The 21559-nt window shown below is 42.6% G+C and overlaps 2 protein-coding genes across 7 annotated transcripts in view; one reads left to right on the top strand and one right to left on the bottom strand.

Annotated features, from left to right (window-relative positions):
* Window positions 1-15507, top strand: part of TOM1L1 (target of myb1 like 1 membrane trafficking protein) — a 39018-nt gene extending 23511 nt beyond the window's left edge. For 3 of the 4 annotated variants that reach the window (XM_041000290.1, XM_041000293.1, XM_041000294.1), the window contains 9 exons: window positions 175-308; window positions 2871-2931; window positions 3304-3421; window positions 4690-4786; window positions 7656-7707; window positions 9579-9684; window positions 10091-10172; window positions 13205-13267; window positions 14138-14769. In XM_041000290.1, the coding sequence (XP_040856224.1) occupies window positions 175-308; window positions 2871-2931; window positions 3304-3421; window positions 4690-4786; window positions 7656-7707; window positions 9579-9684; window positions 10091-10172; window positions 13205-13256 (702 nt within the window). In that variant the 3' untranslated portion in view covers window positions 13257-13267; window positions 14138-14769. Of the gene's footprint in view, window positions 1-174; window positions 309-2870; window positions 2932-3303; window positions 3422-4689; window positions 4787-7655; window positions 7708-9578; window positions 9685-10090; window positions 10173-13204; window positions 13268-14137; window positions 14770-14904 lie in introns of those variants that run through there. The other variant, XM_041000292.1, reaches the window with a different exon arrangement.
* On the bottom strand, window positions 14034-20133 carry LOC121169686 (cytochrome c oxidase assembly protein COX11, mitochondrial). Of its 3 annotated transcripts, none has more exons than XM_041000297.1 (4): window positions 19758-20133; window positions 17125-17280; window positions 16274-16399; window positions 14034-14218 (listed from the first exon to the last, which is right to left on the bottom strand). In XM_041000297.1, exons 1-4 carry the CDS (start codon window positions 20109-20111, stop codon window positions 14129-14131), a joined length of 726 nt encoding a protein of 241 aa, XP_040856231.1. In that variant the 5' UTR covers window positions 20112-20133; the 3' UTR covers window positions 14034-14128. The 3 variants fall into 3 exon arrangements, with proteins under 3 accessions (XP_040856231.1, XP_040856229.1, XP_040856230.1); XM_041000295.1 differs by lacking the exon at window positions 14034-14218 and adding an exon at window positions 15600-15857; XM_041000296.1 differs by lacking the exon at window positions 14034-14218 and adding an exon at window positions 15660-15841.
* Between the last annotated feature and the right edge of the window lie 1426 nt (window positions 20134-21559).

Below are 21559 nucleotides of genomic sequence, written 5' to 3'. Positions count from 1 at the left end.
TTTTGGTTTTTAGAGGAAAATATTTTATATGTTTATGGTTACATACTGGTACTTTTTTTGATTTTCCATAGGAGAATGGGTTATAGCAGCGATCAAAGGTGTAGGCAGAGTCATTTGTTTTTATAGAATATTCTTTGCATGAAAAAAAAAAAACTTCTCTTCCTTCTTTGTCAGAAACTTTATAAGACAAGTCGAGAGATGCAGGAGAGGATCATGGACCTTCTTGTGGTGGTGGAAAATGAAGATGTAACTGCTGAGCTCATTCAAGTGAATGAGGATTTGAATAATGCCATCCTTGGATATGAAAGGTGAGCAAATAGTGTACCCTCCTCTTTGCTTCCTCTGCGCTAATTAATTATTATTCAGCATTCTTATTAGAACACCAGCTAAGGAACTCTTTTTCTGACTACTTTTTTTCTCAGTGTGAGTGATATTGGTCTTTTGGACGGGACCATTTTCCTTTCTGTGGTTGTTACTAAATTCCAGAGGCATTCCTTGCAGTTAAAGTCACATTTCTAAGATCTATTTGTTTGAAAGTCAGTTACAGAGAAAGAGGGAGAGATGGATCCTCTTGCATCTTCTGGAGAAAGGAGAGAGAAAGAGAACATCTTTCCATTTACTGATATGTTCTCACAGAGAGAGAGAACAGCAGGAGCCAAAAGCTTCATGCAGGTCTCCCATGCAGTAACCAGGGCCATCCTCCACTGCTCTCCTAGGCCATTACGTGGAAACTGGATCAGAAGTGGAGCAGCCAGGACACAGATCAGCGCCCCTATGTGATGCCAGTGTGGGAGTAGGTGGTCTTAACCCCCTCCACTGCAACACTGGCCCCAAGATCACATGGCTTATATGTCCTGTTTTTGTTGAGTTACTTGGAACGTTGAAGCATTGCACAGTGGCTGTATTTCTAACCAACTGACAAAGGATGAACACATTCAGGCAATAGTGAAGCACATGGGCCTCAATTCAAGTATAACATGATTTAGGATAAACGGAATAACATTTGTTTTAAGACTTGAGCATTTTTCCTATGTGCCAAAAAATCATACTTATTTGAAGGTGTCTGTTTTGGGGGTTTGCTTGCTTTTTTAAGAATTAAAAAAGTTAATGTATAGAAAATCATCTGGTAGCGTGATGTCAAATTGACACCCATTAATATTTCATTACATGTTTTGATTTGTTGCCTTCTCCCCCTACTGATTGTGAATGAAAGAGGAGAATCAGAAAGGAAAAAGCAGTGGCTACAAAATGATACTTTGTTTCTTCCCTGTATGAGCCCGATATCCAGAAACCTCCAAATAAATTCACAGTCCTTGGTGTGTATTTTCTTTGGTACATAGCTTTGAAATCACAGAAATATCTAGAGGAAATTTTAAACATAACTTTTAGTTCAGTGCTGCCTTCAGATTTTTGTTTTGGAGAATTTGTATTGCAAACCATGAGGCCTCTGCCTCGAGGCTTCCTCTGAGGTGGGGATGTTGGATTCCGCTTGGAACACATGCACCAAAGTGAGTGCAGGGATGTCATGTGACTGAAACACTTACCTTGCTCCCAACTGAGATACTAGTCTGGTGTTGCAGGCTTCTGTGGCTGCTGTAGCCAATCGCCAGAGACAGGGAATTAAGGCAGCACAAATTTACAATTTTAAGATGCCAAATTAAGTTCCCTAACTCAAGAGTCAGATGTGGGTAACACTGGTTAAAATTCAAAGTTTTGGGCCCAGCGTGGTAGTCTAGTGGTTAAAGTCCTCGCCTTGCACACGCCGGGATCCTATATGGGTGCCGTTTCTAATCCCGGCAGCTCCACTTCCCATCCAGCTCCCTGCTTGTGGCCTGGGAAAGCAGTCCAGGACGGCCCAAAGCCTTGGGACCCTGTACCTGCATGGGATACCGGAGGAAGCTCCTGGCTCCTAGCTTCGAATTGGCTCGGCTCTATCCGTTGTGGCCACTTGGGGAGTGAATCAGCAGATGGAAGATCTTCCTGTCTTTCTTTCCTCCTTTCTATAAATTTAACTTTCGAACAGAAAGAAATATATGTTTTTTAAAAAAATGTCAAAGTATCTATAGTGTTGAGTTTCTTTCTGGGATCTCTAGAGGAGATTTTAACTAACATTTGCATTTCTAGAGATTTCCCATTTTCCTTGGCTCATGACCCATTTCTTCCATCTTCCAAACTATGTAGTGCTTCACTCTCGCTTCTCCTTTCTTACCTCTTGGTGTTAAGAACATTTATGACTGCATTGCACCAATCTGTAGGATTTAAAATAACTGCCCCCTGAAGGTGCATCCGCCAATGAACTTCACTTTGTTTCCAACTCTTAGTTCCCTCTTTACCATGTAAACCGACACCCTGATTCTGTTCCCTCGCAGGCAGGTATTTTTGGGGGGGTCATTATTCTGCCTGTCACAGTCAGCCTCTGGTACCAAAATATCCACTCCACTTGCAAAATATATCCCCCGTTCCATCATCCCCCAAAGTCTTCATTGTAGCATCAAGAAAGGAGTGAAAATAAAGACATTGAGATTTGTTTTCAGTTCCAGGCTTTGGGAACAATGCTACTGCTTTAACCTCAGTCTTCTGTTTTCCCCGTTATTTAACACTTTTTCATTTACCGAAGAAACACTAAAAGTACATCTTAATGTCAATAGAGTTCATAACTTTTGGGTGATGAAATTAGTACTAATTCTTTAAAAAGTGCTTCATATACTCTTGTTTAAGAGTATGTTTTCTCTATAAATTGGGGGAAGTTATTAGAAATATTTTACTATCAACTTAATGAGGATGCAGTTAGTTGTTTTCCTCAACTTTTTTTGTAGCATTTTCATATCTTTTTATTTTTTTTAATAGTTGCATTTTCCTAATTCAAACAGGTTCACTCGAAACCAACAAAGGATTTTGGAGCAAAATAATAACCAGGAGGAAGCCACCAATGTAAGTGATTAGAAATGGCATATTATCGTATGTTCCAATATTACAGTGCGTTCATACCACATACAGAAGCAGCAAAGCTAGTTCTTAACAAAGAGGATGCATGCGTTGACACTTTAGAGTGATTTTGGTGATAAAGAATATCTGCCATAACATTTAACACTATTAAGTTTTTATTGAGTCATAGGAAGCTTGCTTATGTAAGGAACCCAGATAGGTGAGATGGGATTCATTTTATGATTGCCTGTTGAATGAAGAATGCTTGCTTAAAATGCACCCTACTGCAGTCCTCCCTTCTACAAAGTAGTAAGAAAGCCATGGTCAACTCCACAACTCGTGTTTTCTGAATGATGTTCTTGTGTGTTCTGTTCTCAGCCTGCCAGCGAGCCTTCCGCTCCATCTTGTGACCTCCTGGACTTCAGTCCCAGTCCCCCCACGCCCAGGGCCCCTCTGGGAGAACTCAACTCTGTGAATGCTCAGCTCTCAGACTTAAGTAAATAAGCACTTGGACCTTTTCAGACCAGCTGAAGAACTTGAAGTGAAGCCTTCCTCTTTGGTCTCATGATTAAATGCCATCTGAGAAGGACTGAAATAGTTTGATCAGAGTAAATTATATCCGGCGATATAATTCCTTGTTAGCAAATGGCTGGGCTGAATCAGGTGCAGGAATGGCTATTTCTGTGGTGGTAGATGCTTGAAACTCTTCCCACTGACATAGAGCTTCAGGAATTCAGCTGCCTCACTTTGTAGAGGTATAGGGTATGGCAGTCAGTACTTAAATCTACTCTGAATCCATGCACTCTTATCTCTCTTTTTTTTGTGTGTGCTGCACTACACAGCATCAGGTAAGGGAATATTTGATGCAGGTAAAGATACTGAGGATTTTCAAAGGCGTGATCCACATAGAGGTGAAATGTAAGGGGGAAAAACACCACCCTTAGAGTTAGCAGAGTCCAAGTTCAAGTCCCCCTACCCACCAAACTACTGAGACCTTCTTACATTATAAAAGGGAACCCATGGCTGTGCTAAAGGCTTGCTATAGTGGTAACTGAAATCATTAAAAATGCTCTGCTGATTAGGTACTACCTATCTTGCCAGTTTTTCTTGTTGCCTTCTACTGTTCTTATTCCTAAGAAACTTCTAGTAAATTATAAAATAAGGATAGTAGAAAATGGTAAAATATCAGTCTAACAGAACTGATACTAATTTGTTTTTCTCTCATTATCTCTTTTGATCTGGTGTTTCCAGAGTAAAATATCATATGGTATTTATGATTTTTTTTCAGCCAAGTTCCCAGTGTTTAAAGTAGTAACTAGCTATTTATGTAATCCAGGGAGATGTGTAGACTCAGCCACACTGAAGAATTTGTCAGGAATTTTCAGGGGGGAGAAATGTGTATTCGCTTAGCACTATTTCATTTGAGATAATGGAAAGTTAATAGTTCTTATTTAGATGAGGATAGAGCCGTGTTCAGCCTTCTGCTGGGCAAGACGAGACATGTAAAATCCTTTCATTGTGGATAAGCTTGGTGTTTTAGAACACCCTAAAGAATCCCGTGTACAAGAAACGGCTTTTACTTTCTCCCTCACTGCTGCAAGTGATCGTGTTAAATTCTTTTTGGAAGAAATCTCATTTATGGTGATAGAAATATCAAAATTAATCTGGTCAGTATGGCTTTTTTGCTTGCTTTGTGTTAAGCAGCTAACCTAACAGCAGACTCAAAAATGTTTTCAATCTCATCAAGTCCATTTTGTGTCCTAGGTCTCAACTTTATAAATCCTGTTGTAACAAACAACTTGAAACCTAGCGTTCCTCCAGAGGTAAATCTGCCAGCCTTTGAAAATACGGAAATACCCATGTAAGTATGTTGGTAGCACGCACCACTAATACTGCAATGTTCAGTTCCATGTACTTAAGAATACTTGATGTACTCACCGTAACAAAGCAGAGCCGGAAGAGTCAGTGAGACCTGAGACGGAATTTGCACTCTCCTCCCTAGTAATCACGTGACCGAGGCTCTCCATTTCTTTCTTCAAAGAATTTTTTCTGGGATTTTTGTCAAAGATTTGGGAATACTGTTTGTGTAACACTTCATCAAGCCCTTTGCATGTAATAAGCTTTTAGTAAATTACTTTGAATGGTAATGGGAGGTAGAGACGTGGGAGAAATACAACAAGGGAAGAAAAGGAAAATAAGGTTCAGAATCCTGGTCAAGTGGCCACATCAATTATATAGCCCCTGATAACTACTCTAGTAAGGTATTTTTGCATATTTTATATAATCTTGGCAAAAGGTATTGGGTTGATGCTGTTGTTGCTCCTGTTGCAGGGGAGAGAAGATTGAGGCATAGGAAAGCAAAGCTTGCCCAAGATCACGTAGCCATTGAGTAGCAAATCTGACCTGAGACTTCACCCAAGAAAAAATGTTAATGACTCATTAGCATATACCATAATGACCAACTTGGTAGAGAAAATTAAACCGTAAGATGTGTGTGTGTTTCCTTCTCCAATTGACAGAAGTCACGTTGTTTGATCACATTCTTTGTGAGCTATGAAAACAGAATCCATCACAAAGTCATGTCAATCTTAAGAGGAACAAGTGGCCATCTCTATTAAAATTATAAATGCTTAGCCCAATAAGGTTGGAACTTCACCTAGAAATTTGTACAAAATCTCATGCATTTGTACAGAATTACATGTTCACGCAGTTATTGTTTTGGACGTTTAAGGCAATTGCAAGTGGACAGCAATGACTGTAGCATCCATCAGTTGGTCTGGTAATTCAGCATCTATACAATGTATGACTGGCTGTTGGTGCACAAGTAGACTTTTTATGTGAAAGACAATCAATAATGTGTTTGTTGTTGAGTAAGAAAGAAAGGTTTAAAATAGTGTGGGTATCTTATATTGCATGTATGCAAGAAAGTGGAAAATAAGAATTTATACTAACATTTGCCTCTAAATACATAAAGAAATATAGGAAGGTTATAGAAGGAAATGAAAAAGAGTGGTTATATCTAAGTTCAGGGGAGGAAGGATGGAGGGAGTTGAGGAAAAAAAATAAAAGGTGGATTTGCCTACAGTAAAGCTGATTTTTTTTGAAGTAATAGTCCATGCACAGCCATGATTTAGATATAAAAACAGTATGAAAAAATGGACAATTTTTATCTCATCCGCACTTGCTGACCTGCCTTCCTCTGTTTCTTACTTCTCTCTCATTTGTTGGGTGGGTTCTTCTTTATCCTTACAAAGTGTCTTCAGGTAAATAAAATGCATTTTTTTCTTGTTTGTTAGGTAAAACTCAACATGCCATCACAGTGTTTTAAACACTGCCTTTGTTTTTCACTCAGCAGCATATCTAAAATACATATTCTTTAAAGGTGCTTAGTATGTAAACACTTCCTCTGCTGACAAAGAGGAGGGACAGGGGGAGAAGATTGAGAAAAAAATAAAGTGGAAAGGAAAAAGGAAAAAAAAAAACTGTGTAAGGAAAGGAAAAAGGAGATTCAAAGGTTGGGAAATGACAGGCTGTGCTTGGCAATCTGAGGAAGCAATGAATAGAGTCATTGCCTGGGGTGACTGCTGTTGACTCCATACAGTGGAAGTGAATACTCAAAAGTTGGCAGGTCCCAGGGACATTGTTGGATAAGTAATATAGGTCAAGGGAGCCTGTTCTGTTTTTCTGTTATCCTGCTAATCTCCCTGGGTAATACTAAGAAGAATGAGTAATGGGGACAGATTTGCATTACAACAAATATCTCTAATCAAGTTCTAGATAGTAGCTGTTTATTTTCTTCTCTTATCCAATAGCTCTCATTCTTTAACATGCATACAATTTCTTAGTTTTGGCCCATTTTCATCTTCATTCCTCAAGAATATTATCCTGAATATAGAATACTGGGTTCTCTGTTTCCTCTGAGCTGTTTTAATAAAAGGTTATTATGGTCTCTGCTGACCAGTGTGGTTCCCCTAATACAGGAATTCACATTGGTTTTCATGGTTGGTTTCCACTGATAATGTGCTGTGTTCTCTGAATACTTTAAAGGATTTTTCTTTTCTTTTTTTTTTTTTTTCATTCTTTATAATTTTGACCATAGGATCTGGGCATGGACTTATTTGGTTTTATTCCTTTTGGAGTTGGCTGAGTAGATTAGCTGCCTGTGGATTCTACAAAAAACACAATCTGAGGTTTAAAGCCTCAGAAGTTTATCCTCCCCTGGTTCTGGGACTTAGCCAACCCCTTCTAGGGTTCCTAGGGAAGCATTTTCTCTGCCTCCCAGATGCAGGGCATTCGTTGGTGTTCCTGGGCTTCCTTAGCACGGGCCCACACCACTCCACTGCCTGTCTCCACCATCACCCGGCCTCCTCACGATGCCTGTTGATCTCGCTCTGCTCTTGTCTTAGGGCCTTTGTATCAGTTCTCAGCATTCAGGAAATGAGGTGGTGATGGCTGTTCTGATGGAAAGACTGAAAACTCTGCATGAATGAGCATGCCCCTGCAGGGTCTTAGTGCCACCTGTCAGGGAGTGGTACTTTATGTCTTTGCTCTTTGACATTTGGGCATCATGACGTGGTGGGCACTTTAACCAAATGGGAATTGTTACATTAAAGCAACACTTCAGTGCATACTTAAGTTTGCAGTTTTGTTTTTAGATCAGGGGTCATATTACTTGCTGCATTTGTGTTCTCCCTGTAGAATAATCATGCTGTGTTTTCACATGATCCTAGGTTTGCCCAAAGGACCAACCAAAACCTCGCCTCAAGCCATACATATGATAATGTAAGTGTCAAGACCCTTTCCTGGCAGCGCAGCTAGTCTCCAGGTTACCATGGCCAAGTCGAAGAACGCCTGGTCATTGATTCTCAGGTTCTGCTCAGCATTTCTTAGTGTGTTGACTGCAGCCCTTATTTGGACTTTTTATCTTCTTTTTCATCTTCTAACATAGACAGGAGGGCCCAGTGCAGTAGCTTAGTGGCTAAAGTCCTCACTTTGCACTTGCTGGGATCCCATGGGGGTGCTGGCTCATGTTTCCGGCTGTTCCACTTCCCATTCAGCTCCCTGCTTGTGGCTGCAGAGGATGGCTCAAAGCCTTGGGACCCTGCACCCACATGGTAGACCCATGAGGAGCTCCTGGCTCCTGGCTTTGGGTCAGCTCAGCTCTGGCTGTTGCAGTTGCTTAGGGAGTGAACCAGCGGGTAGAAAATCCTTCTCTCTGTCTCTCATTCTATCTGTGGATATGCCTCTCCAATAAAAATAGTTTTTTTTTTTAATAAAGTCTCACTTCTGTTAGAAAAATAATTGAACATCATACTACCTTGAGAGCTATTATTTGTATTTAATGTGTGTACATTTTTTTCCTTCCAACCTCCTGGAGGAAACAGCTTCACCCATTCACTCAAACGATGACTGCAGGAAGTGCAGTGAAAGATTTTAGTAACTCCACATTGAGTGTTTGGTGAACCAGCATGTGGGTGTATTTACAGCCCCTCCTCCAGCAACTCACTGGCTGAGTCCTACAGGAGTTTCTAGAAGCAGGACAGACTCCCCATCGTTTGGTTCACTCCCCACATGCTCAGAAATCAAGAACGCAGTCCACATCTCCCATGTGGGTAACCGAGACCCGAATATTTGAGCCTTCACAGCTGCCTCCCACAGTGCATTCTAGCAGGGAGCAGGGCTTAGGAACAGAGCCAGGAGTCAAAGCCAAACCTCTGATAACGTAGGCAGCCTTCCTGACTGGTTTCTTAACTGTTAGGTCAAATGTTGACCCTGCAACTTTTCTTAACATTTTATATTTTAAATGGAAATGGGATTCAATAGGAATGCAACCAGGCAGAAGAGGAGTAAATTTCTGAATGTTTACCTAAAAGACTTACTAGTTCTTGTCCATATGAGCATATATAATTCTTAGAACAGTGCTGCCTAGAGGCTCAGGCATCTAAAGCTTTAGTTGAAAGTGGGGGCTGGTATTGTGGCATAGTGGGTTAAGCCGATGCCCACCTCAAATGGGTACCTGTTCAACAAGACCTGGCTACTCCACTTCCAATTCAGCTCCCTGTTGATGGCCTGGGAAAAGCAATAGAAGATACCCCTAGTAGTTGGGCCCAGGAAACGCCTGTGGGACACCTGCTAGTTCTTGGCTCCTGGCTTAGGGCTTTCCCAGTCCTAGATGTTATGGTCATCTAGGAAGTGAACCAGCAGATGGAAGATCTCTGTTTCTTCCTCCCTTTCTGTAACTCTGCCTTTCAGATAAATAAGTAAATCTTAGAAAAGCAGAGGGGCCAGTGCATTTACGCAGCAAGCTAATCCTTCACCTAATGGCACGAGCATCGCACATGGGTGCCAGTTCATGTCCCGACTGTTCCACATCCGATCAAGCTCTGCTTGTGGCCTGGGAAGGCAGCAGAGGATGGCCCACACCCTCAGGCCCCTGCACCCGCATGGGAGACCCAGAGAGGCTCTTTGCTTCTGGCTTAGATTGGTTCAGCTCTGGCAATTGTGGCCATTTGGAGGAGTGAACTAGCACATGGAAGCTCTCTCTTCTTTCCTCTCTAAAATATGCCATTCAAACAAATAAATAAGCAAATCTTTTAGAAAAGCAGAACCTAATATGGAATATTCATTTGAACAAGTGTTAACATTTTCTCCAGTTTACAGAATTTTCACCACCAGTATTGCTACAGCCAGTTAGTCTACAGAATGTCACAGCAACACATTCGACCCACAGGCCGCCGTCTTTGCCTGTCAATCATCCAGGTACAGGAGACCTTACTATTTGCATGAAATAAGCAAACTTAGGAGAGTATGAGTCTGCTAGAGATTGACTGGTAATTGAAAGTAGGAGAAATGTGAAGAACTTGTTCGCGTTTTTAAGCTGCATGTAGTCACTTCAGACCTGACTCCGTGATTACTGACATTAGGAAAGTAAAATGTTTGTGTTGAACTGAATGCTGTATTTTAAACGCTAAGATTGTTGAGGTTGGGATTCTCATTAGAGCATCGGTCTGTTTTTGTTGTATCTGCAGGTTTGTTATACTGGAAGTCAACATTAAATATTAGAAAATGGAATTACATATTAGAGAACATCGTGTATACTCTTCACAAAGCACAATGTATGTTTACCAGTCTCTCTCTCTCTCTCTTTTTTCTTTTTAACTTAAAGCAATGACAAAGAAAGACACCCAGACACCCAATTACTATGAGGTAATGGAGTTTGATCCCTTAGCTCCTGCCGTCACTACAGAGTAAGTTACTTACAAAACAATTTTTTTTTTTTTGGCCTTTTTCCCTATGATAGCAAAACAAATGGGGCTTGGTTACACATTTGATCTTGTTAAGGTCTTGGCAGAAATGGATGACCTTATTAAAACTGACTTGTGAGGTTCAGTGGTGGTTGTTCCTCTTGATGGCCTTACTGCTGTTTGTCTTGTGACCAAAATAATAAATGCACTGTGGTTGTGAGTTAAGAAGTAACTGGAACCAACATGTCCATTAATGGATACCTCATAAACGACTGGCGAATGGCCCTGGTCACTGTAGACATAAGTTGCCTCCTCATTGTTGGACTATTTTAACTATTTGGAAACTGATCTGAGAGAAAAATTACACAAGAGCTTCCTACTTAGCACTGTGTATGACAACAACATTCTTATCATGGATCAATGAAACATTCGTGAAAAAACTGTTTAACCTGAAATCCCTTTAGCACTGTACTTTCATATGGGTCAGTACACATCAAAATATTTATGAAGCAGAAGATATGTTTTAAGGTGCTTTAAGTGACTGAAGGGTACCCCCAAAATTGTTAGGATTAAAGCAGGCCTGTGGAAATCAGTTTAGAAACTGGCAGCCTAGGCTGCGTCTTATCTTTAGTTTGTTTTGTTTAACTTACCTGTGTAGAATTTAAAACATGCATTTTTAAAATTGTGAACAAGGGGGTTGGTGCTGTGGCATAGTTTAAGCTGCTGCTTGCCATCCCAAATGGGAAGCAATTTAATCCTGGCTACCGTTTTTTTTTTTTTTTTTAATGGAAAGGCAAATTTAGAGAGAGAAGGGATGACAGGAAGAAACATCTTCCATCTACTGGTTCGCTCCCCTTGTGGTTGCACAGGCTGGAGCTGATCCGAAACCAGGAACCAGGAGCCTTCTCCAGGTCTGCCATGTGGATACAGGGTTCCAAGGACTTGAATGATCCTCTACTTTCCCAGGCCATAAGCAGAGAGCTGGATCAGAAGTAGACAGCTGACACAAACCTGTACTTGTGTGGGATGCCAGCACTTGCAGGTAGATACTAGCCGGTTGAGTCACCACTCTGGTTCCTGCTTCACATCTGATCCAGCTTCCTAGAAAAGCAGTGAAGGACGGCCCAAGTCTTTGGGTCCCTGTGCCCACATGGGAGACTTGGAAGAAGCTCCTGGTTCCTGGCTAGACTAGCCAAACCCCAGCCACTCTGGCCATTTGGATCATAGACCTCTCTCTGTTTCTCCCTTTCTCTCTCTGTAGTAGTCTTTCAAATAAACAAAACAGTTAAAAACTGGGGTACTTAAAATTAAAAATTCTTCATTTTAGTCCATTTTTCATCAGCAGTGGGCTGGGACCGAGTAGCAGCTGTCTCCATGCACGTGTGCTCTGCTGTCCCACAGGATGCCCATCTAGTTATTGCCGGGCATATAAAAGCATTTGATGTTTTGATTAGTGGGTTAAATCTTCATGTTGGGCAGACATTGTAGCAGGATCTTAAGCTACTCACATGCCACATCAGAGTACCAGTTGGCTAGCTATTCAGCTTCTAGTTCATTGTCCTGCACATGTACCAAACAGCACATGGCAAGGACCCACCCGGGTACCTGGGTCCTTGCCATCCAGTCACAGGCCTGGATGGAGTTTCTGGACTCAGGCCCAGCACTGGGGGCACTTGAGTAGTGAACCAGTAGATGAATGTGTATCTTTCTTCTCTTTTCTCCCTCTTTACCACTACTTGGTGGTAGTGGTCCTTTGCAAACCCTCAACGTAGTTTTAGAATAACGTTTGAACAGAAAGTTACAGATTTAGGAGCCTGCTAGTACTTTTCCCCAAACTGGTTATTGTGAAATTTCCCTGGGTTATTCTGAATAAGTATATCACTGAATATATTAGCTAAATTATCACTAATAAATATACCTTTTATTTTTTAAATTTATTTGAAAGGCAGAGACTTTAATTGTTTCATTCTCCAAATGCCCTCAACTGCTGTGGCTGGCCACCTCCAAGCCAGGAGATCCAGCTGCATTACAGGCATCCTAAGTGGGTGGCAGGAACCCAGGTGTTAGTCACATCGCTCTCCTAGGGGGACATTAGCAGGAGCTTGAGCTCAGGCATTCCAGCTGGATGTGGATGTGCTGAGAGGCTTAGCAAGCATGTTAAGCATCTGCCATCCCACCCATTGGTATGCTTTTTCATTAGAGCAGTTTTTTCATAAATATCCAAATAGGAAAGAATTTCTCTAAGTGTGTGTGTGTGTGTGTGTGTGTGTGTGTGTGTGTGTGTGTGTATAGATAGATAGATATCATAGTGTCATGGATGATAAAAGGTTGAAACAGCAGGCATCTAGAAAAACAGAACTCTGGTTCTGTGGACTCAGATGTCTCTGTTCCTTTCAGTCTCATGAAACCCCGGATGTCTCCCTCCATGGGAAAATCACAGAGTCTTACATAAGTTTCAGATTTTCCACATCGCTGGTTGCTCAGGAATCCCAGCACATATAGTAACAATGATGAAGATCCATGAGCAGTAATCCGTGGCGTCTAACTTGAACAAAAGACATGCTCTCTGACAGAAACAGGCAACTCAGTGGGCGAACACATAATTGTAATTTGTGTTAACAGAATGGAAAAACATGTTGATTTGAAAGTGTATAATTTCACGACTAAATGAAAATTAGAAAGAACATGAGAAGCCAAGACCTGTAATTTGCATGCCAACAGACAAGTTTGGAAGTGAGTGCCATAATTCCAGGGAACAAATGTTTTGAAACAACGAGAAGCTGAACGGATTAATTTAAGCAAAAAGCAAACTGTCCAAGCTTGAGCACTGATTTTTCTTTAAATCACAAGTTCGATTGAAATGGTCTTATGTTTTTTTAGACAGAGATCTTTGCTTTTATTTGCTGAGGCAGTCTAACTCCCACAACCACCAGATTTTTTAATTTTGGTCTGGCAGTTGGAAACCAAAATACCATGAATCTCAAGTAGTTAACACTTTGGCTGTGATTTTTTTTTTTTCCTTTTTTTTTTTTCAGAGCCATTTATGAAGAAATTGATGTTCCCCACCACAAAGAAACTGAGTCATAGTAACTGTTGAGGTAAAACGTCAACCAATACTGCTCTTATTCCATGTATTTCAATCATAATGTAGCTAGTATTTATACTTTGCAAGAGCCATCTGAGACCAACGCTTTGGTGGAAAACTGTTATACATGTTTCTCTGAGTTACTCAAAAAAATCTTTTTTAAGATTTATTTTATCTATTTGAAGGGCAGTTAGAATTTTTTCATCCACTGATTCACTTCCCTAAGTGACTACAATGGCCCAGAGTGGGTCAGGTGAGACCAGAGCCAAGAGCTTCTCCTGGATCTCCCAGAGAAGCCAGGCAAGTTACACCAGGTTCAGCTGCCTTCTCAGGGTGTATTAGCAGGGAGCTGGATTGGAAGTGAAGCAGCTGGGACTCAAACGAGTGCCCCTAGGGGATGCTAGAACATCAGGTGGTAGCTTAACACACTAAAGTGCCCACCCCGAGTTACTCAAATTTTAACTACTGTTCACTAATTTTTGTGTATATGTTCCCATCAGCTAGCATTTATGAGGTTCAGGAACGTCAGAGTTGGTTTAGAGAATGGAACTATTACAACATGATGAGTAGATTTCCAGCACTGCTGTCACACACATGTATTTAATGTGTACTTCGTACCTTCAGCAGTGCACATTCAGACTCTGCCATCAAGTTCCTCTGAGTTTTTGCTGCTTGTTGCAGTAGTTATTCCATTTGTTTACTAATGAATGAGTGGTTACCACTAACCTATTAGTCTTAATTATATGCCTCACATGGAGTAAGTACATCCTCATAGTTCCTCTAGTAAAGTCTGGCTTGCCACCTCAATAAGGAAAACAGTTATCAAAGAATGGGGGTGGAGGAATGAAAATCAGGGAGATCAGCTGTTCTTTTTTTATTTTAGGTGAAAATGCATGATCATTTTATCACTAGCTACACAGAAGTGCCAACTCTGTAAAGAGTGAACCCTGCTCAGGTTTGAGGCCTAGGACATAAGACCCACCAACACGTCAGAGCCACAGCGGACCATTTCTATTCTGCTATAATGAAGTCTAAACTGAAGAAGAATAGTTCCAGTGTAAAAGTTATGGTTCCTGACAACAGCTGGAACAATGGAACTCAATTGTGAACAAAGTCACTTAACCCTTCAGCAGAAGAAAAATTAGTACTTAGGCCAGTTAGCGTAATAGCAGTGTCCTGTGGTGCACAGGCCTTCCTATGCTTAACCCAGGACATAATATAACTGTGCTAAGAGTAGGTGAAGATCATTTTGTTAAAAAATAATTCTGCATAGCTCTAAACAGGGTATATGAGAAACTAAATGTGCTATTAAGAAAGAATTACTGAGTGCCTTCATTTAACTAAAGTTGAATGTAAAAGTCAATTTGCACTTCTCTATAAATAATACTGTTTAGAATTGTAAATACCTTGATGATTGTAGTGTAATGACATTTCAAGTGTCCTGAACATGTCAGTAGTCTCCATGTTGGTGAACTTTAAGTATGACTCTTCATAATAAAGCTGAATATTCTTTTATTCTTTTTATTAAAACATTTCTATTTGGAACAGACTACTGTAAAATATTCATAAAGCTTGTGTATTTGTTTATAAATGACAATGACAAATAAATTAGTATTAAAATAATTTACTACATTTTTTTTTTTTTTACAGTTTTGTTAGCAGAACTTATGATGCCAGCAAATTTTCACAATTGCACCCTTACATTTTAACATTCAAAGACCTGGAACTATGATTGTAAATGCTAGCAGTCTAGTACATGCATTTACACGTTTTGTTTCAATACCATGGGTTGTTCACCGATTCAGTACTCTGAATGTAAAACAGTTCTATACCTTAAGGGAAAAATGAAATCAAATCTGAAATAAGAATGCAATCCTTGGCCAAGCATGTGAGGCTTACCAACTCTTCTTCCACTTTGGGTTTTTATCATGGGTCACACTACAGGAAAATAGTGGACAATTATTTTACAGATGGTAGCAACCAATTGTGAGATGTGGTCACCGAAAGCTCCAAGTAGGCAGTCTTGGACATAATTTTGGACATAATTTTTTTGCTGAGAAATTCTCCTGTTCATTGTTACTATTATGAAAGGTAATAACCTGGAAGGCAACTGTTGAATTAGGACCAACCATCAAGTATATGTGTACATATTTAAGCAAAAAAAAGCAGCTGCTTTTAATACTATCAAATTTACATATGGCGTTAAAAGTCATACATATTACAAAGGTATGTGGGTTTCTTGTGATGCAAGCTGAACCTGTTCTCTTTGTTTCAATTGGTGTACACCGGGAACAAATAAACCTTTTGTATAACAGTATTTCACATTATTGGAGAACTGGAGAGAGTTTCTCCTGTGAGAAAGAAGGATACATGATTTTTCAAAAAAATCACAACTTTGGAGCAGGACTCAGTTGCCAACTTCAATTATACCCTGGGATGGGCAATTTGTGTCCTTCTTTTGCTTCAAAAAAAGTATAGGAAAGAGTGATAAGATCAACATTCACCATTCTTGGATCTTCAGCAAATTCAGGATCAATGTAGAAAAACACTGGCATATCCACTTCCTCTTGGGGATTAAGCCTTTGTTCTTCAAAACAGAAACACTAGAAGTTATAAAAAGGTATATGTTTAATAATATTTTCATTCTACCACTTATAAATCAATACTTCATTTCATGACTTTCATAAGCATACTGCTAAGTATTCTTAAGTTATATGACAGAGGGCCCGGCGCGGTGGCGCAAGTGGTTAAAGTTATATGACAGAGTAACTGTCTTCATCTCAGACTGTTTTGCTTTAAGGACTGAGACAGCAAAGTAATTCTAATGTTGAAAACAAACTCATTTGGTTTGGCTTGCAGTCTAAGCATAGCAGGTGTAAGTAATAACGAAAACTGCTTGAAATTCAGGAGAAAATAAAAATCAGAAAGTTTAAGTTTCTAATAAAATACCATAAAAAGTTTCATGCAAAACAGTTTCATATATATTCTATCATTTTAGAATTTTTGTATTTAGTTGTACCTGTATTTTATTGAAATATTGCCCAGCTTCAAATGGTACAACATTGTATGTAGAAATTCCAATCACTGGTTTGTCAGTAGGATTCTTTGCTTTATAAAACGCTAATGCAGTCTCTCCTGGCACCACCTGTTTTCAAGAATAAATATGATCAATATTTTCAGATTGGCATAGCTCCTTCCCCCCCACCCCCGAATTACAGCCCAAATATTTTTCCTATAAAAGAGACATAACGCCTAATCTAAAGTAACATAAGGCTCAACAAAACAGTGAATATTACATGTAAACATCTGAATTTCAAATTGAGTTTGCATAAGAACATGAGGAATAGTGCATTACTATGCATAAGAATGGAATCCTTTTGTATATTTTAGACCTTAAACCATAATTTGGTAATTAAGCTATTAAAACTGTCCAGGGCTAGCATCGTGGCATAGTGTGTAAAGGTGCTGCCTGCAAAACTGGCATCCCAAACAGGCAAGCAGGTGCCGACTGTGTCCTGGCTGCTCTGCCTCTGAGCCAGCTGTCTTCTAATGGCCTGGGCCCATAAGCAGGGAGCTGCATTTAGAAGTGGAGCAACCAGGTCTTGAAATGATGCTATGTGGGATGTGGGTATTGCACAAAGCACCCAACCTGGGGTGCCACAACACCAGCCCCCCTTGGTGAAATAAGCCATATAGTTCATTTCCAAGACTTACGACCAGCAGGCAACTTAGTTAACTCTAACACTATGACTTTAACAAAAATAGCTGATATTTTCCTCTTGGTATTTTAGAAAGTACAGGTGTGTGAATCTGTGATGAAGGAAATTCTTATAGTAAGAAAAGTAATCTCATTTGTGTTTAGTTACTTACATATATTTCCGTCTGCTGAGGTCTGAAGTTCCACTGCAGACTGGCGTGCACATCTGCATTAAAGGTAACTTTGATGATCCGATCCTTAACGGGTACCATGTTTTCAATTTGGTCTGATCCATGACCTGCTACTGCTGATCCTCCAAGCCCAGTAGTCTAGGAAAAGATACCAAATACTTAACGGAGTACTCATGGATGTTGGCCTATTATAAAAATAATTAAAAATTTTAAAATCCAGTTGGAGCTAACTTTACATACTACCACTGGCTACGTCCTATAGCTGTATCAACAGCTTTGAGCACTTTGGAATACCAACTGTCTATTTTGCTAAGGAATCTCTGGTATGGTCCAAAAACAAGTCATTGGAAAAAAGCACTTTAAACAGTGGCGCTTCATTGCTAGGATTTTTTGATAACTAGTATTAATGAAAAAAATCAGATTAATCCATGAGCTGGAATCAATGAAAATACTTAAATTCTATTTTCCCACATCTACCCACTGGTTCACTCCCAAATGGCTCCAATGGCCCAAACTAGGCCAATCCAAAGCCAGTAGTTTCTTCTGGGCCTCCCACATGGGTGCTGGGGCCCAGGGACTTGAACCATCCTCTACTGCTTTCCCAAGCCATCAGCAGGGAGCTGTTTCTGAAGAGTAGCAGCCCGGACAGGAATCAGTACCCATATAGGACACTGGTGCTGCAGGTGGAGACTCAGCCTACTATGTCTCATGCCGGTCACTAAAGAATCACTTTTATATTCCTGCTATTATAGGCATCATCAGTATTCTTCCATGACAATATTTTTGTATTCTTTTCCATACATCTCTTCATAGTTTTTATAGTTATTGCTAATTAGAGCACCTAATCGCTACTGGATCAGCTAATGGCAGAGCATCAGAATAATCTGTGTGATACTTCTGTTACTCATTACCACTGATTACTCTGTATCATCAGATGCTTAAAGAAAAACCAAAATAAATGACCACTCCTTATTTCCAAGGTCACCATGCTTCTGATGACTTGTGGTTGCTAGAATTCTGGTTTCTGGATAATCTACCTATTGTTATTCTAGAAAAACAAACAAATGCCAAACTGGAGGCAGGGGAAGACTCTCATCAAGATATATGGTAATCTCCTGCTTATTATGTAAGTCAGCGCTCTTTAGTTAACTACCATGCAACATTACCCTACAATTTCATGTGAACACAGACACACAACATTAGTCACTCCAATTTGGGACAGTTTCCACCTGACCATTGCTGATAACTGGGGCCAAATCATTCTTTACCGAGCAGGAGAGAATCTTCTGCTGTTTATTTAACAGCATCTCTAGCTCTGCTCATCAGATGTAACATCATTTTCCTCCCTAACACCCCACTCCTACACACGCAGGTTTTAGCAGCCAAAAATGTCTTCAGACATTGCTAAACTTTCCGTAGAAAACAAAAATCACCTCTATAAGCCTTGGTGGCCTAAGGAAGTTCTTGATTTAAATTCAGCTCACCTTATCATCTAATGTTAGTTTGGGGGTTGATGCTTAGCTCACAGGGGGAAGACAGGCTCTGATAAAAACCAGTTCACTTTCTCCACTCACCGTCCAGCAATCAAGCTGCCCGTAATTCCCACATAAATGCTGACCTTGGGAGACTAAAAAGAAAAGCTTTTAGGGCTTGTGTCTCTTCACCACCTCAAAGGCGGCTGATCTCCATAAAGACAGGAGAAGCCAGTGGCAGGACGGAACAGTCCCAGCTATGTATTCAAGTCAGGATGTGAAACGCAAATTCTCTATTTTTCTGCACATCTGGAATCTCTGACAGTGACAGGCCTGGCTCCTTCCCACCCTCTGACACCATGACTTAATTGGTCAGATGTGTGACCTCTCCCTGTGATGCCCGCCTAAGGCCAGTTCCAGGAACCACTCTCTGAATGGACACACGTGCAGCTCTCCCTTGTGGCTGGGATCATCACACATGGAATCCCTCGTGATTGTACTCTAGACCTCATCAGAACCTGGGCGGGCATGAGAACCCTGGTACGTGTAATTAGTTCCACAGGTGATCCTGTCCCCCCAGCCCACGCTGAGAAAAGAAGAAGAGCTGAGAAAAACGGGTGAAGCTGGACTCAAACACCAATAAACCTACAGATCAGCTCTGACGGGTCCACAGGTCCTGACCCCTAGGGGTTTCTGATTCCGCAGCTGGGCCCAGGAATAGGAACTGCACACAGGTTCCCCAGGGGCGCTGGAGCTGATGCTCTGGGAACCACAGTTAACTGTACACCTGTCACAAGGGGAGCACGCACTCCAAGTCCTAACTGCCTCTTCGCATGAATGAACAGCTCCATCGAGTGTGGGAGCAAACAGCAGCACTCGAAGGTTTCTAGAACACGACGCTGGGGCGCAGGCCAGTGAGATTCACCGAGGGGCGCCGGGTCAGGGAAAACACCCATCACAGCACCTGCTCATGTGGGATCCCTGCGGGAATCGGTGTCGGCTCTGTACTGGTGCCCACTCACTTCCTGGGAGAGCCATTCTTTGGAGGCTGTTTTCTCGCCGGTAGCTCCGCCGGAGCATCCCTCCTTCCCTCCAGAACACGGTGAAGCGAGCGGCGTGGAGGGATCACCCCTCACACCATACCTGGCAATAGAGCCGATAAAGGGGCACCGCGGCGTAAGACGCCCCCAGCATGCCCACGGCGGCCGCGGCCACGTACGTGAGCACCGTCTTGTTCCGCCGCCGCCAGTCTTCCTCCTGGGCGCGCGTGAACGGGTTCGTGCTCTTCGGCCGCCGCCCGGGCTGCCCGGCCAGGATCGGGCGCTTCCCTGTCCCGTGCCGCCACCTCAGCCCCGTCTCAGCACTTCCTGTCCCGCTCCATGCCCGTCTGAGGAAGGCTTCCGCCCCGTCCGCGGCCCAGAGCGCACGGCCCGCGCGGCTCCATCGCGGGCCACAGAGAGCGACGCAGCCCCATGCTGGATGCCAGAGTCCTCCCATAACCCCCCAAAAGGACGCCCGCCTCTCAGCACCCCGTCCCCGAGCTCACATCTCGCGAGGCTCGCGAGGTCGCGCGATATCTGAGCTGAGCCGGCGGCTGCCTAGGCTACCGGACTCCTCAGGTGGCCCGCTACGGAGGCCGGCTTGCCAGGGTGAGTTCGCGACTCTTGCTCCTCCGCTGCTTCGCGCCGCGGTCGCGATGAACGTTCTAGTAGGCAAGCAGTTTTAGCGGCTCGGGAGGCAAGCGTGCCGTCCCTTGGAGTTGCACCTCTGACCTCCCCGTAAACTCCGGCAGCCTTTGTCTCGTCCCAACGGCCCCCCAGCGGCAGCTCCCGGGCCGTGCTATGGGGGTTCCCTGGCTGCTGGCTCCTGTCCTTGCAGGTCGGGTCGTGGGCTCCGGGGTCGTGTCTGTCAGGAAACCTGTGGCCGCCGTCCTCGGAGACGCGGAGCCAGCCCGGTTGGAAGGCAGACACCCCGGAGAGAAGAGACGGTGTCTCCCTGGCACCGAGCGGGGTGTCGGGCTGTGTGAGGGAAGACCCTCACACAGCAAGGTGTCGAACTCGCGGAGAGTGGATAGCTTGCTCCTGGTCCCATAGGACCGCCTGGGGACCCTGTGGGGCAGGTGGCGTACAGCTGAGTTCACGGGAAGGCATCTTTATGGAAACTCTAAGATGGGGTGTCAGAGCCCAGAGTTTAGAGTTCTGGGTTCTAGGGTGGGTCCTTGCCACGCCCTGGGGCCTCATTTGTTGCATGAGAATCCTGTTAGTGAGAGTTAAGGCATCGAAAGTGATGTTCACCAGGAGGAAGAATTTAGTGAAATGTGGGCTTTGTTTCTAATGGTAACAGGATCTAGTTATGCAAACTTTGCGGATGAACAAACTGAAGTGCCGGCTCGCTATTCAACACTTGTTGGTTTATGCGCTCCTAGTTGGGGCAGATAGTGCAGCCTGGGGTTATAGAGCACAGAACAAGCCACGCAGGGTGACTGGGCGTTGTGGAGCGTGCTGTCCACTGAGGGATTCCGGAGGTAGCCCAGTCAGGGCTCCACACAGGTGAGGGAATTGCAGAGAGCCATCCTGTAAGTGGCATGCTGAGGAGGGAGATGAAGCAGGTCTTTCCAAAAAGGCGACAGCTGAGCCTGGTCCTGGAGGGTGAGAAGGAGCCCCTTGCACACTGACAGTTCTAGAACACGCAAAAGCCAGAAGCAGAGCAGAGCCAGAGGTGACTCCGGAACAAATCAGAGACCAGGATGTTTGCAGCAAGGTGAGCAAGGCAGGAAGTGCTAGGAAATGGGGTCTGTGGGGTCTGCAGGGGCAGAACATAGGGGCCTCTGCAGCCAAACACAAGGGGCTGAGTTTGGTTCTCGTTTTGGGTTTTCCAGTCGTCCACCTGATGTGATTTGATACTTCAGAATAAGAGGTTTGATGTTTTACGGAGACTGGAATGAA

Source organism: Ochotona curzoniae, unplaced genomic scaffold (assembly GCF_017591425.1).
Source record: "Ochotona curzoniae isolate NIBS_2020 unplaced genomic scaffold, NIBS_Ocur_1.0 scaffold_2453, whole genome shotgun sequence".
NCBI classification, from domain to species: Eukaryota; Metazoa; Chordata; class Mammalia; order Lagomorpha; family Ochotonidae; genus Ochotona; species Ochotona curzoniae.
The sequence above is the reverse complement of the archived record's forward strand: the minus strand, read 5'-3'. Positions and strand labels throughout refer to the sequence as shown.

Bases quoted from the DNA above. Each gene is read 5' to 3' on its own strand.
- LOC121169686 (XM_041000295.1), bottom strand. From the start codon at position 20,111: ATGGGAGGACTCTGGCATCCAGCATGGGGCTGCGTCGCTCTCTGTGGC. The intron at 17,281-19,757 runs GTATGGTGTGAG...ATCTTTTCCTAG, and splicing joins TTTATCGGCTCTATTGCCAG to ACTACTGGGCTTGGAGGATC. The intron at 15,858-16,273 runs GTACAACTAAAT...TATAACTTCTAG, and splicing joins AATATTTCAATAAAATACAG to TGTTTCTGTTTTGAAGAACA.